Source organism: Podarcis bocagei (assembly GCF_964188305.1).
Source record: "Podarcis bocagei genome assembly, chromosome: 15".
Taxonomy (NCBI): Eukaryota; Metazoa; Chordata; class Lepidosauria; order Squamata; family Lacertidae; genus Podarcis; species Podarcis bocagei.
Window position 1 is genome coordinate 32,080,223 of NC_138141.1, and position 15,509 is coordinate 32,095,731.

At 46.3% G+C, this 15,509-nt stretch overlaps 1 protein-coding gene across 3 annotated transcripts in view; it reads left to right on the plus strand.

Moving 5' to 3' along the window:
- TMEM132E (transmembrane protein 132E) overlaps positions 1 to 15,509 on the plus strand; it is a 121,397-nt gene that overhangs the window by 85,270 nt on the left and 20,618 nt on the right. For all 3 annotated transcript variants that reach the window (XM_081172904.1, XM_081172903.1, XM_081172905.1), the window contains exons 2-3: positions 1,521 to 2,421; positions 6,126 to 6,266. In XM_081172904.1, the coding sequence (XP_081029030.1) occupies positions 1,521 to 2,421; positions 6,126 to 6,266 (1,042 nt within the window). The remainder of the gene's footprint in view (positions 1 to 1,520; positions 2,422 to 6,125; positions 6,267 to 15,509) is intronic.

Here is a 15,509-nt window from a genome sequence, read left to right on the forward strand (position 1 = left end):
CGTTGTCTTTAACTGCTTTCTTAGCATGGAGGGCACCTGTCTGGTCAGCTGGGTTGACACTTTGTGGAACTCCCCACAACCACGAAATCCCTTTCCTGATCAGTAAGAGTGCATCTCAGCTTCCATGCCAGTTTCGCATGCATTTCATATTAAGCCCTGGTTGCAAAAAAGTATGCACCTCTGCACTTGCTTTCCCCTAAAACAGAGAGGCAGTGTAGTATAGTGGTTAGCGTTCCATGTTAGGAAGTGGGACACGTGGGATCAAATCCCTACTTGGGCATAAGGCTCCTTGGGTGACCAGGGACCAGTCACTGTCTCTCGGCCTAAGCTACCTCACAGGGTTGTTGAGGAGATAAAATGGGGACAGGGAGAAAACTGTGTGAACCACCTCGAGCTCCTTGGAGGAAATGTTGAATATAAATGGACTAGATGGTCCATGGGCCTGATCCACCAGCCTCTTTTTAATGTTCTCATGAAAGAAAGGACTTTTGCAAAACTCTTGGCTTCCTCGAAAGTAAGGAACTGCCAAGGGGAATCCCTGCATTCTGCCTGAGAGGATTTCACAGAGATGTCCTCTCCCCTGTTTCAAATGTTCTTTCTGTTAACTGGTAGAGAATGCAGGAGTATTTTTTTTCATGTGTGCTGGACTTGTAAGAAAGTGAAGGTATTTGGGGAAATGATAGCTTTTCTCTCAGGGGTTTTAGGGACAGAAGTTCAAAAGAAAAAAGAGAGAAGATAATTAAGTTGTTTATGTATGTAGTGACAGCAGCTAGAATTCTCTAGGCACAAAAATGGAAGGAAGAAGAAGTAGATCCTATCAAAGAAGAATGGATAAGTAAGGTGATGGACGATGTGGAATTGGCAGTTAGCAGCCAAAATAAGGGAAAGTCATGACAATTGTTTTGTGGAAGAATGGAAGCCTTTTCGGAATACTTAAAGAAATACTTTAGTATGATGAACTCAGGATTTGAACAATGAACAACAGAAGGAATTAGAGATCATTGTATTGTTGTTGCATAGCTGTCAACTTTTCCCTTTTCTTGCGAGGAATCCTATTTGGAATAAGGGAATTTCCCTTAAAAAAGGGGAAACGTTGACAGCTATGTGTTGTGGTATAAGAAATAGAAGGGAGGAGAAATAAGAAACACAATGGAAAAAGGGGTGAGAAGTCAGCAAAACAGATGAAAAAAATTACTATGTATTGGAACGTATGAACATTTAATAAAGTATAACGGGGGGTGGGGGTGGGGGAGAGAACGCAGGAGTAATTTTTGAAAGCCATGAATTATTGTGGCCCCTTCTTCTTATTGATACGTAATTATATTGCTTTATCATTTTTGCAAACCGCTTTGAGGTTTTTCGTTTTTGCAACCAAGTGGGATATAGCTTTCATGAAGTGGACAACTTTATTTCCGGGAAAGCTGATGTTACTGCTGTGGCACCCCCTAGTGTCTGGGAGGTGCACTGCAGGGTGACCGGCCTGACCTCCTTTGACTCCCTCTTTCTCTCCTTTTCTGCAGCTCACGCCAAGGTCCTCCCCACCAGCTCGGAGCCCCCAGAGACCTCCCAGCCTCCCTCGGCTCCTGCCACTCTCCCAGTGAGCTACCGCCTGTCCAACACCCGACTGGCCTTCTTCCTGCGGGAGACACGGCCTCCAGGCTGGAACGCCAGCCTGACGCGCTCGGAGCCCTTTGTCGTCTTCCAGACCAAGGAGTTGCCCGTCCTGAACGTCTCCCTGGGGCCTTTTGGCGCCAGCCTGGCCTTGCCCAAAGAACTCCTCCAGCCTTCCAGCACCCTGGAGATCCCCGAGCGGCTGACGGTCAACTGGAAAGTGCGCGCCTTCATCGTCCGAACGCGGGTGCCGGCCACCCAGCCCACGGCGCAGGTTCTTTTCTACGTCGCCGGCAGGGACTGGGACGACTTCGGCGCCACCGAGCGGCTGCCCTGCGTGAGGCTGCACGCTTTCCGCGAGGCCCGCGAGCTGCGCACCTCCTGCCGCCTGCGGGGGGTCCTGGCCTCCTGCCTGGCCCAGGCTGAGCTGCCCCAGGCCTGGTTCGGACCCTCGGCCGTGCCCCTGGGGCGGAGGAAAGCGCCGGAGGGGATGGACCTTTCCGGGGACACCCAGCAGGTGGAGCTGTACTACACCCTCCACGCGCCCGACGGGGCGGGGGACTGCGGGGGAGAGGGGGCCGGGCGGAGGGGGGGCGGAGGGGCACGGGCAGAAGGTCCCACGCAGCACCCGCTGCTCCGCATTGGCAGCCTGAGGCTGGTGCAGCCGCCCCCCACCCCAGTCTTCCAGGAGCAGCGGCTAGACGACAACGTCTTCATTCAGCTGCCAGAGAAACCTCTCAAGCCCGGAGAGGTGCTGAGCATCGTCCTCTACTTGATGCACAACTCGACGGTTGAGCACTTCACCCTCAGGTAAGCAGCGCCTTGGGCAGAGGGTCGCACGGGATGGTTGCTGCAACGTCCAAATCATGTGTGTCGCTCTCTAGGTGGGAGTGTTGCTTGGCCAGGATTCATTGGCAGTACAGTGGTGCCCCGCAAGACGAATGCCTCGCAAGACGGAAAACTCGCTAGACGAAAGAGTTTTCCGTTTTGGAGGTGCTTCGCAAAACGAATTTCCTATGGGCTTGCTTCGCAAGATGACAATGTCTTGCGAGTTCCTGCTGGTTTTTTTTCCTCCCCCCCTTTTTCTAAGCCGCTAAGCCGCTTATCAGCTGCTCCGATCAGCAGATAAGCCGCTAATAGCGCTAATCCGCTAATCCGTCAATGGGCTTGCTTCACAAGACGAAAAAACTGCTAGACGAAGAGAATCACAGAACGGATTCTTTTCGTTTTGCGAGGCACCACTGTAATGCATGAGAGAAGGAGAGGGAAATGTCTTTACCCGCAGGAATCTGGCTTCCAAGGAGGTCTCTGAAGGCAAGGTTCTAGTCCTCATGGTTCTGAATAAAGGACTGAATCAGGAATCATAGAATCGTAGAGTTGGAAGGCACCCCAAGGGTCATCTAGTCCAACCCCCTGCAATGCAGGAATCTCAACCAAAGCATCCATGACAGGTGGCCATCCAACTTCTGCTTTAAAACCTCCAAAGAAGGAGAGTCCACAACCCCCAGAGGGAAACCGTTCCACTGTCAAACAGCTTTGACTGTCAGAAAGTTCTTCCTGGTGTTTAGACCGAATCTCCTTTCTTGTCATTGGAAGCCATTGGTTCGAGTCCTGTCCTCCAGAGCAAGAGAAAACAAGCTTGCTCCAACTTCCATGTGGCAGCCCTTTAGATATTTGAAGATGGCTCTCATATCTCTTCTCAAGTCTTCTCTTTTCCAGCTAAACATGCCCAGCTCCTTCAAGCGCTCCTTATAAGGCTTAGTTTTCAGACCCTTGATCATCTTGGTGGCCCCTCTTGCACATGTACTGTCAGCACTGAATGGCAGCAGATCGCCAGGGTTTCAGGAGCAAGTCTCTGCCAGAGCCTTGCTTGGAGATGATCTACCCTGGAGCTCTGGTCTGCCTCCATGTAAGGTAGCTTTTTAACGTAGTTGCCTGGAGACTTGATTTTTTCCTTATCACCCTTGAGCTGTGAGTTTAAAATCCACCTCCGTGTCTTGTTTGTATCTGGAGACCCAGCAATGATCCTTCTGGATTCTCCTTTCAATGAGACCTTCTCAATATTCATGGATTTACGCCGGGTGGTGTTAGAAAGCAGCCACATTCTGCACACCCTGGAAATCTGTGTTTCGTGCCAGGAACAGCTGATTTCGGCGCCTTCTGTCAATTAGGCAAAGTGGGGGACATTTGCATAATTTATTTCATTTTGCATCATCTCCTCGGATCAACTGTTCACATCACTTCTGGGTTTTTTCCTCGTTGGCTCAGGGAGCTATCCAAGCTGGCAAACATTCAGAGAATTGTAGAGTTGGAAAGGACACCTAGGGTCATCTAGACCAACCCCCCTGCAATGCAAGAATCAGAGATAAAGAATCCCTTACAGATGTTTTGAAAACCTCCCACGAATCACAGAATTGTAGAACTATGGAGCTGGAAGGTTCTTGACTTTTTGCGAAATGGCATCATTCACTCAGCGCATGACCTGCGCTAAAAAGCAACCCCGCATTGCAAATAGGTTGTGTTATTTATTCATCATTGTTCTCATTGCAGAGTTGGATGTTTTCCCTGGGATCCAACAATGGAGCAGCAAGGCCCTCTGCCTTTCTTTCCATCTATTCAGTCCGTCTGTTATTTATTTATTCCACCCACCCACCCTGAAGATGAAAGTTCGACTTGCCTCATGAATCAAAAACAAGACAACATGAGCTTCTAGAATTGGCAGAAAGCTAGCATTGCAGCAGCATTTGGAACATGGAAGGGAAACCCTTGTTAGGTCAAGTGCAACAATCCCTTGTGAGCAACTCCTTGAGAACCACATGCTGCTGGTAGGCCGGGCCTGAGGCCAAAAGCGGGTGGCAAAATATATCATAGAATCGTAGACTTGGAAGGGACCCCCTCAAGGGTCATTTAGTCCAACCCCCTGCTGAATCTCAGCTAAAGCATCCATGACAGATGGCCATCCAAGCTCTGCTTGAAAACCTCCCAAAGGAGACTGTTCATTTTCACATTTGCTGTACAGTAGGCTACATTCCAGCCAGTGGTTGCTGGTGCTCTTTGGGACTGGTGGGGAGAAGGCAGGTAGCCCAAACAGTACAGTGGTACCTCGGGTTAAGAACTTAATTCATTCTGGAGGTCCGTTCTTAACCTGAAACTGTTCTTAACCTGAGGTACCACTTTAGCTAATGGGGCCTCCAGCTGCTGCTGCACTGCCGCCACACAATTTCTTTTCTCATCCTGAAGTAAAATTCTTAACCTGAGGTACTATTTCTGGGTTAGCGTAGTCTGTAACCTGAAGCATCTGTAACCTGAAGCGTCTGTAACCCGAGGTACCACTGTAATGGGAGCTGGAGCCATTAGAAAGCAGAGTCAACTCATTCTCACTTTGCCCCTATCCTTCCCACCCTGCTAAGTTCTGCAAGGGAAAAAGATGAGAGACAGGTGAAATGAAATCCATGTGAAGCATAAACTATGGAACTCACTGCCACTGGATGCAGCATTGGTCTCCCAACTCAAATGACTTCAAAAGAGGATTGGACACAATATGGCTAACCTGCCTGCTCTGACCCCGATATAAAACAAACATGCCCCACTGCAATCAACTGAATGCAGCCAACCAAGCTGTGGGCCCCCTGATCTCTCGCAATGTCAGTAGCGATAAATAAATAAATATATATATAAGCAATGGACCTGCCCAAGTGATGCTGACACAAACCCCTGCACTAACACTATGCAACAGGGCCGAAAGAACAACACTCTTCCTCCCTTTCTTTCCCCCCAGCTGCAAGATGTCTACGACAAAAGTGTCTCTCACTTTGAAAAATGTGAAATGTGAAAAATATGATAAAGACTGTGAATTGAAAGTGGAGATGATAGACACCCTTTCCCTTGTTTGTTTGTTTGGTTGTTTGGTTGGTTGGTTTGTAACACAAAGACTTTGATAAAAACTATTTAAAAAAGAAGAATTGGACAGATTCATGGAAGATAAGGCAATCCATGGCTGCTATTCCTGGTCACCCTTCTCTGCCTCCATGGTTGGAGGCAGTAATGCTTATGAATACCAGTTGCTTGGTTTCTGCTGCTCCAGAGGGTAGGACTCAAATGGCGATTCAAATGGCAAGAAAGGAGATTAAAGATTAGGAAGAACTTTCTGAGGGTGAGAGCTGTTTGACCGTGGAATGGCTATTTCAGAAAGTAGTGAGCTCTCCTTCATAGGATATATTTTTTAAAAGAGAGGTTGGGTGGCCATCTGTCAGGGATTCTTTAGCTGTGATTCCCACACTGTTGGGATAGAGGACCTCTGGGGATCCCTTCCGACTTCACCATTCTGATTCTAACCCACTGCTATGGCTGCCCCCATCCGGTAAAGGCCAAGCTTGCCATTTCAGTTCATTCAAACAAATTTGGGAAGGTTTAAGTGACCTGCCCGAGGGCGCATGAGGAGGAGGGGTGGGAGCTGAACTTGAGGGTCATTCAGAAACGGGTGTTGCTCTCCTCTGTCTCTTCCTGCTTGGCAGAGTGAAGGCCAAGAAAGGGGTGAATCTCCTCACGACCAGACCCAGGCACCCCAAGTGGCTCGTGAATTCGGAGTTCCAGACTGGCAGCAAACACTCCACCTCAACTGTCGACGTGGCCTGGATCGGCGGCACTCAACCCAGGTAGGATGAGCTTCTGAGATTTTTGGCCAGTATTGTCCATGCGCTTTTACATTTTTTAATGCAGCGGTTACTAGACACAATGGCTGTGTTTCACGTGATGTCCTCGTGAGGCCACCGTGTGCTTGTCAGATAGACTGTCCCACTTACTGGCACCAAGCTTGGTTAGCGATGGATACCAGCTGAAGACTTTCCTTTTCAGCAGATTTTTTTGGGGGGAGGTGCAGATTGATGACTGGACTGCAGGAAACTGTCTTATTGCACAGTACTATTGCGTGTGTGTGTGTTTGTTTGTTTTGCGGTCATAAATGAATTTTATTTTTCAGTTTTACATTTTTTTTACAAACATACAAATCCAATGATTTTCCAGTAAACATATATATTTTGACTCCCCACCCCCCACCCCTTTTGCAGTTTCTTATATTTTTAATTCTTAACACTGCATTTCCCACCTTATTCCAATTATTAATTACTCCCTAATTTTTCTTTAACATTACATTTAGCTGCTTGTTTTAGGTCAATGCTGCTAATGAACTTATTATACAAAACTTTTCAGATATTCCACAAATTTCCCCTGTCCTTTAATATAGTTTCTTTCTTCTTGGTTTCTTATTGTTCCAGTAAGTTTTGCCATTTTGGCATAGTCCATTAATTTAATCTGCCACTCCTTCTTGTTTGGGACAGGGTCTTCTTTCCATCTCTGAGCATGAATTATTCTGGCTGCAGTTGTAGCATACATAAACAGGTTTTTGTTTTTTTGGTCTTTAGGTAGCACAGGTTCAATCCAAGCAAGGCGAAGAGCTTAAAAGACCTTTTTGCTCAGTGTCCATTTGGGGTTTCCCAGTGCAAAAAGAACTTTTAAGCTCTCTGCCTTGTTTCTACGAGCATTGGGGAAACTTTCTCTCCTCTTTACCTTCTAGATGTGGGGCAGTTCTAAAGATTTGGGTGTACCTGACTTTCATGTATGCACAGAACTCATGTATCTGAACCCCCATGTAAGGTGCAGTCGTACTGTATAGTTGATTGCCCTGTATTCTTACTGAATTGATTTAAACATTTTCTTTTCCTGTTCCTAAGTGGTTTGTGCTTGTGTCCTTATTGTATTTAGCAAGATTTATATTCTGCTTAATTAAAAAGAAAAAGAAAAAACCTCTAAGCAGTTTACATAAAAGCATTCATTCAAAACTGCAGCAAAAGCACTTTCAAAACAGCAGACATAATGCAATCAAGTGACTATAGATAAAATCAGTGGTTTTAAAAACATGTATACCAAATGAAATGTTGAGAAGGGAAGTGGAGATTGATAAATTGGCAGGATTTATTTGGGACAGTTGAGGGAGTTGGGTATATTTAGCCTGGAAAAGAGGAGACTGAGAGGAGATAGGAGAGGCATCTTCTAGTATCTAAAGGAGATTCTTGTCTAAACATCAGGAAGAACTTTCTGATAGTAAGAGCTGTTCAACAGGGGAACGGTCTCCCTCTGGAGGTTGTGGACTCTCCTTCCTTGGAGGTTTTTAAGCAGAGGTTGGATGGGCGACTGTCGTGGATGCTTTGGTTGAGATTCCTGCATTGCTGGGGGTTGGACTAGATGACCCTCAGGGTCCCTTCCAGCCCTATGCTTCTATGATTCTCTGAGCTACAGTTTCGCAATGTTTTAAATAAACTTGTCGTATCCAGCAGTAATTAAAAAGTGGCTTAAGATACAGGCATAATGGTTTAGTGTGGATGAACTCCTGTGAACTGGTCTGTATGCTAGTGATTAATGTTAATGAGATTTTCTTAGAATGGATTCATTCTGTCTTTGTTCTTTTAATCTCTGATTGTTTACAGCTGCGCCTCTTTAGAGTCTTGCAGACTGGTGGTAGTTGTTTTTAAAATTACATTTCTGCGGAGGCTTGCCTGAACTTGGAAAGATGTTAGCTAGCATTTATTCGCAGAACTTGTATCTTGCCCTTTATCTCAGGCGGGGGGGGGGGGCGGGGAGCCAGTTTCCACTCCCCAAGAAATGCTTTCAGCCCCATCATTGTCAACCGCTCCATGGGTTGGCATCCGTCAGTCTCGGGAGACAGTGGAGGAGTGCGCCTTAGGGGGTGAAGTCAAACCGCTGGGCGGTTGCAGGGCCTGCTGTGTCTGTAGAGACCGACATGGGAGAGACATGTTTTGTTGCAGCTGGGGCAGACCAAAATGTCTGCTTGTGCTACTGCAGATGCACCACAGCGTTCCTTCTCTCTGCGCTCCTCCTCTGGTCACTGCTGTAAATGCACGACCTGACTGCCTGTCTCAAGACACTGCGGTCGTCTGCAAGGGATTCCCACATGGCGTGGACTGATGTTGCCAGCCTTCATGCCATGTTTGCAGGCATCTTTGTAACGCCGACTTGGTCTGCCAGCAGTCCTGGTGCCTGAAGCCAGTTCCCACATAGAGCACGTCCTCCGACCTGGTGGAATGCTCTGTCCCATGAGACTAGGGCCCTTCAGGATTTAACCTCCTTCCATCGGGCCTGTAAAACAGACCTATTCTGCCTGGCCTTTAATTTGAATTCACCCTGATCTTTTATTTCCCTTCTCTTCCCTTCCCCTCCCCATTTTTATGAAGATCACCTGCTCTGAGACCCCACAGCAAATTCTCCCCTGGCCTCCTCACTGGCCCAAGTAGGACCAATTCAGCCAGAGCCCTGGGGATTATCTGATTGATTTTTTATTTTTGTATTTTATTGTTATTCATGTTTTTATGCCGTATTTTATGCTGCTTTTATAATTAAGTGTTTTAAAGTGTTTTAAATTTGTTGTTAGCTGCCCTGAGCCCAGTTTTTAAACCGGGAAGGGCGGGGTATAAATCAAAATTTATTATTAGTATTTATTATTCTTTGGGGATCCTGTCCTCTTCCAATCTGTGGACATGGCCGAGCCAGCCTAGAATGGAGGTCATGGGCAACTTCGGATTTACCACTGTGGTGTTTGTACAGAGCCCCCGGTCGTTTCACATACTATTGACCTGTACACCACTACTTTATTCTTCCGCTGCCACCAATTTTGTGGAAAAACCCCCAGGATTCCCTGGTGAAGTATTGAGTCTCAGTCAGGTAGAGTTAACAATGAAGATTAAAGTTTATTTTAAACATGAACAAGTTTTAAAATATATTTGAAACACTGTCACTCTGTTCCCTCTCAGTCTTGTCCCTGTTTCTAGCTCACTCTGATTCCTCTATCTCCCCCCCCCCCAAAAAAAAAGAACCAACTGAACTGTCAAAACCTCTGGGCTGAGCCTCAAAATCAGGTAGGCTCCGCCCTGGGCTTTCTTATTGGCCCACCTATTCACCCTTTCTCTCCCCCAGTACAAATGTATCCCCAAAGAATGGGCAAACGCCACAACCGCCTTACACATGTAGAAAGTACAGTGGTACCTCAGGTTACATACACTTCAGGTTACATATGCTTCAGGTTACAGACTCTACTAACCCAGAAATAGTGCTTCAGGTTAAGAACTTTGCTTCAGGATGAGAACAGAAATCGTGCTCTGGCGGCGCGGCAGCAGTGGGAGGCCCCATTAGCTAAAGTGGTGCTTCAGCTTAAGAACAGTTTCAGGTTAAGAACGGACCTCTGGAATGAATTAAGTACAGTGGTGCCTCGCAAGACGAAATTAATTCGTTCCGCAAGTTTTGCCGTCTAGCGAATTTTTCGTCTTGCGAAGCATGGTTTTAACGGTTTAACAAAGTCGCAATACGTTTTCGTCTTGCGAAGCAAGCCCATAGGGAAATTCGTCTTGTGAGGCAAATCGCAAACGGAAAAACCTTTCGTCTAGCGAGTTTTTTGTCTTGCGAGGCATTCGTCTTGCGAGGTACCACTGTACTTAACCCGAGGTAAGACTGTACCAGGTCCTTTCCCCAGGATCTTCGGTGAGAGCTAGGAGGCACCCCTGCCTGAAACTTTTGGAGAGGCATTCTCAGGCACTGTTGAGTATTCTGAGCTAGATGAACCAGTCTTCTGACTCAGTAGAAGGCATCTCCCTGTTCTCATCAAGTGCATTCATAGCTCAGTGGGAGAGCACCTGCTTTTTCTTGCAGGAAGTCCTGGGTTCAATCGCTGTATCTGCAGGTAGAGCTGGGGGGAATAATAATAATAATATATTATTTGTACCCCGCCCATCTGGCTGGGTTTCTCCAGCCACTCTGGGCAGCTTCCAACAAAGATTAAAAATACATTAAAATGTCACACATTAAAACCTTCCCTGAATAGGGCTACCTTCAGATGTCTTCTAAATGTCAGGTAGTTGTTTATCTCTTTGACATCTGATTGGAGGGTGTTCCACAGGGCGGGTGCCACTACCAAGAAGGCCCTCTGCCTGGTTCCCTGTAGCTTTGCTTCTCGCAATGAGGGAACCGCCAGAAGGCCCTCAGCGCTGGACCTCAGCGTCCAGGCAGAATGACGGGGGTGGAGACGCTCCTTCAGGTATACTGGGAAAGAGCCCTGTTTGAAATCAGACTTAGTTAGTGAGACAATATTGAGCTAGAGGTACCAGTTGCACAAGGCAGCGTCTTCTCATAGAACTGTAGAGTTGGAAGGGACCAGAAGAGTCATCTAGCCCACCTCCATGCAAATGCAGGAATCTTTCCACCCAATGTGGAGCTTAAACCCACAACCCAGAGATTAAGGGCCTCATGCTCTATCAACTGAGCTATCCCAGAGCATTTTATTCCAAAGTAATTCTTTATTCAGAACCATAAGGTCTATAATCCTAAAAAGAAAAGGAGGCTCATAGCTCAGTGGCAGAGCAAGATCTCTGTTCAGTCTCCAGATAGGACAGGGAACGCTCCTCATACAAAACCCTGGAGAACTGCTGCTGCCAGTCAGTGCAGGCGATGCTGGGCTAAATGGACCAAGGGTCTTGGACGGCTTCTCCTGTTAGGAGAGAAGGGTTGTCGGTCAGTGGTAGGATTTTGCTTTGCAAAGGTCCCAAATCCAGTCTCCAGGTCGGACAGGTAATATCCCTTGCCGAAAAGCCTGGAGAGATGCTGCCAGTCAGTGTTGGCAATCCTGAGCTAGAGGTAGCAAAGGTCTGCCTTGGCGTAAGGCAATTTCCTATGGGGGCCAGGGGTAACTTTTTGGGAAGAGGCAGAGAGGCCTAGGAAGAGGTAAGGAAGTTAGGAGCAGAGGGGGGCTGGAGCAAGATTGATGGACAAATGAGGAAGACCCGTCTAGTCGAGCATCCTGTTCTCAAAGGGGCTGAACAGTGGCAGAAAGCAGAATTCAAGTGCAAGAGCCGTTTCCCCTCCTGTGGTTTCCGGCAACTGATATCCACCGACCTGAATGGTAACTGGCGACCCGAACTCACCCTTTGTAAGGTCTTTTTGGCTGCAGGGCTCTCGTTGATTATTCATCCGGCACCTAAAACCACTCACTACTGTACAAAGTAGGTGAGGCAGACAAAGGACTCTGCCTGCAGGCTTACAATCCAAGAGGAAACATGAAAGAAAGCTGGAGACGAGAATGTACAGAAATCAAAAGACTTTCCCGAACAGGGAGGAAAGGTGTTTACCTGCTCGGCAAACCAATCATTTCGGGAGTTAGAAGACCTCGCCTGGGTGGGTGGGGTTCTTGGTTTATAAAGGCAGGGCATAGAAAGCCCTTCTTCACGCGATTCTGCAGAATTAAACCGTGGAACTCGCTCCCACATGATTATGGTGAGAGCCGCTCATTTGGATAAGGCAAATTCATGGAGGATAAGGAGGGTACCAACAGCTTCTAGCCACAATGGTTGTGTTCTGCCTCCACTGCCAGATGCAATGTGGCAGATTAAGGACAAATGGAAGTATTTCTTCACACAGCACATAGTTAAACCATGGAACTCCCTCCCACAAAATAGCCACCAACAAGAACACACTCCCCTCCTGTGGTTTCCAGCAACTGGAATTCAGAAGCATTGCTGCCTCTGACCAGGGAGGCAAATAATAGCCATCAGGGATGGTAACCATCGATATCCCTTTCCTCCATGAATTTGCCTAATCCTCTTTAAAGACATCCAAGTTGGTGACTTGCTTATTTGTTTACTTATTTGTTTATTTACTAAGCATCAGGCTGGCATGTACATGGTTTTTGTGCGTCAATTCTATCGGCAAAATTAATTTGAACGTAAACTCTCAAGTTGCTTAACTCTTGCCCGAAACTCAAGGAAGAAGGGGAAAGTAAGAAAAACATCCCAAAAGGGGGAAAGAGGGAAAAAGAAAGATTAATTAATCTGTTCAAGCTCCCCCTTCCCTGTTCCTATTATTTGGTTGGTAGAAAAGGTGAAATCACATCAGAATTAAGGTTGGGATTTACCAGCCAGGCAAAACAGATGATTAAATGGTTTGGTAGATTTGGTCTCTTGATGTTTGTGCCCTTCTGTGAAGTTGTTTGAATGCTATTTGATTGGAGATCATTTATAAGATAGCTACAACAGCGCTTTGGAATTGTGATTAGAATAATAATAATATTAATAATAATAATGATAATAATAATGTCCTTCATAATGCCTGAGTGTTAGCACTGCTGCCTGGGCCTGATAGCAGCCCAGCTTCAGTTCTTGCCTCCGACATGTGGCCTCCGACAAGCCTATTTCACTCAGCCTTAGCTCCTTACACTGTCTGCAAAATGGGGAAAATAATCATAATACCCGCCTCCCTCAGATGATGGTTGTAGGGATTGCAAGAAGGCATTGTATCTAAAGCTCTAGAGGGCTGCATGAGATTCATCCCATTATTCTGTTTGATTATTTATTGATACGTAACTGAATGTTCTATGGATGGCCTCTCTGTTTTCACTGATGTATTTCTTTGTGTTTTGGGTTCCAAATGTTGTGCACACATTTTCCTTTCCCCTTTTAAAATTATCTTACTGTGTTTTATGTAAACCGCTTAGCAGTTTTGCATATTAAGTGTATAAATATTATTGATGAAGATAATGATGATATTAATACAGCGCTTTTTGCTATTGTTTTGGGCTTCTCCTACTTCTCTTATTTATTTGTTACATTTCGATCCTGCATTTCTGTCCCGGTATAACTCAAGGAAGCAGGAGTCTGAATAGTTCCCAAGTGGTCTCCCATGCACAAACTGAGCAGACTCAGTTAGGGATGGATGAAATTTCAGCTTCTCATTTTTCCAGAGTTCAGTATGCTTTTTTCCTTTTTTAAGTCCTCATGAAAACTCTCCAGCATTTTAGTGCAAAGTTCTCCTGATACACTCATCCTTGCATGCAATTTCGCCTCATATGCATTTTGCAAAGCATCTTTGCACATTTATTTTCACTAACATGGGCATTTGCATGCACACTTGATTTCAGAATGGTCTCATTCACATTCCTTGATTGGAGCATAGTGCTGCAAAATTAGGAGAGGCGTATACTACTACTACTACTACTGCTACTAATAATAATAATAATAATAATTTATTGTTTATACCCCACCCATCTGGCTGGGCCTCCCCAGCCACTCTGGGTGGCTCCCAACAGAATTAAAAGCACAATAACCATCAAACATTAAAAACTTCCCTAAACATGCCTTCAGATGTTTTCTAAATGTCAGATAGTTGTTTATTTCCTTGACATCTGATGGGAGGGCGTTCCACAGGGTGGGCGCCACTACCAAGAAGGCCCTCTGCCTGGTTCCCTGTAGCTTCGCTTCTCTCAGGGAGGGAACTGCCAGAAGGCCCTTGGAGCTGGACCTCAGTGTCCAAGCTGAACAATGGGGGTGGAGGCGCTCCTTCAGGTATACTGGACCGAGGCCTTTTAGGTCTTTAAAAGTCATCACCAACAGTTTGAGTTGTGCTTGGAAACATACTGGGAAGGGTACATCTGAAGGGTGTTTCTGTGTTTCAGTTTGCATATTGTTACAGAAACTGCAGATGAGGCTGGTTTGCCTGTACATGGGAACTGAATCCAGTTTCTCCCCTACCTGAGTCACTCTGAGCTGCTTTCCTTCAGCAAAGTGGCTGCATCATACATCTTTGGACCATGCCCTGCACCCACATTTGCAGTCAGATGGGTTCTTCCTCATTCTTCATCTCACCCTTTGCACAGCTACCCCTTTATCTTTGTCTGATTGCTGCGTTCAACTTCTGCTCAGCTTTCTGAAGCCCCTCACAAATCCACCCTTCCTCCTTTCATCCTGTTCCACCTTGATTTTGGCTCCCTTCCTCGAGATCTTCCGACGACGCCACAGCCTGGCAGAGCCTCTGATCGGCCAGATGTTCTGGCTGCGACTGATAACTCTTGTCCCCCATCCTGAGCTGATTGCTCACCCCCAGCAGGGAATATGGTTATCTCCACCAGACAGACTTCTTTTTCATCCGGAAGCCCAGAGATCTCTCTTCCTTGAGGCTTGTGGCTTCGGAGGTGGCACTGAAACACGTCCCTGCCAGAGTCTCCAGATTTGGGAATGCACCTGAGTTCAGGGAAATGATTAAGGAGGTGGGGGTGAAGCAAGGGGAAGATAAAGATCTTTCTACCCAACTCCCTCCCATCCCCATCCTCGAGTAGGACTCTTTATGCCTGCAACACCCGCGTAACAGATGCTCAAGGGGAGAGAGTTTTCCTTCATTTGCATTCCTGTTCACCATGCAGTTATTAAATGCACAACAATCTTTCCAGGAGAACAAGTTGGCAAGCCAACCTTACAGGCCACACACTTGGCCCACTGGCTCTTTTTTCCAGCATCCATGTACAGAGTGCTGGACACGGAGTCATTGTGTGATGAGCTCCCTCCTGGCCTTGATGCCTTTACCTGTAAAATGGGTGTAATAGAAATATTTATTTATGTTTAAAAAAAATTGGTGTGCTGTAATGTAAAAAAATTCAATCAAAGCAGGTTGCAACAAACATAAAACCATAAAAAGTTAAAAACTGATGTCAATTAATCATTGTGGAAGGATGTATTCTTAATTGTTTTCAAAGTCCTGGCAGAATAGAAGAGTTTTCAGCAGGTGTTTAAAAGTTGACACAGAAAGTACTCTTCCTCCTCCTCCTCCTCCTCCTCCTCCTCCTCTTCTTCTTCTTCTTCTTCTTCTTCTTCTTCTTCTTCTTCTTCTTCTTCTTCTTCTTCTTCTTCTTCTTCTTCCACTCGTAGCCAAGTAAGATTGTCTTCCGTAAGTGACTGTGGAGGCCAATTCTGGATCCATATGTCCTTCCACAGTGGGACATAGGTTTCCGGACGGGAGTTGATCACAGTGAGGGTTTGCCAAGCGTGCCTTCCTCTTAGCACGTTTCTCCCTTT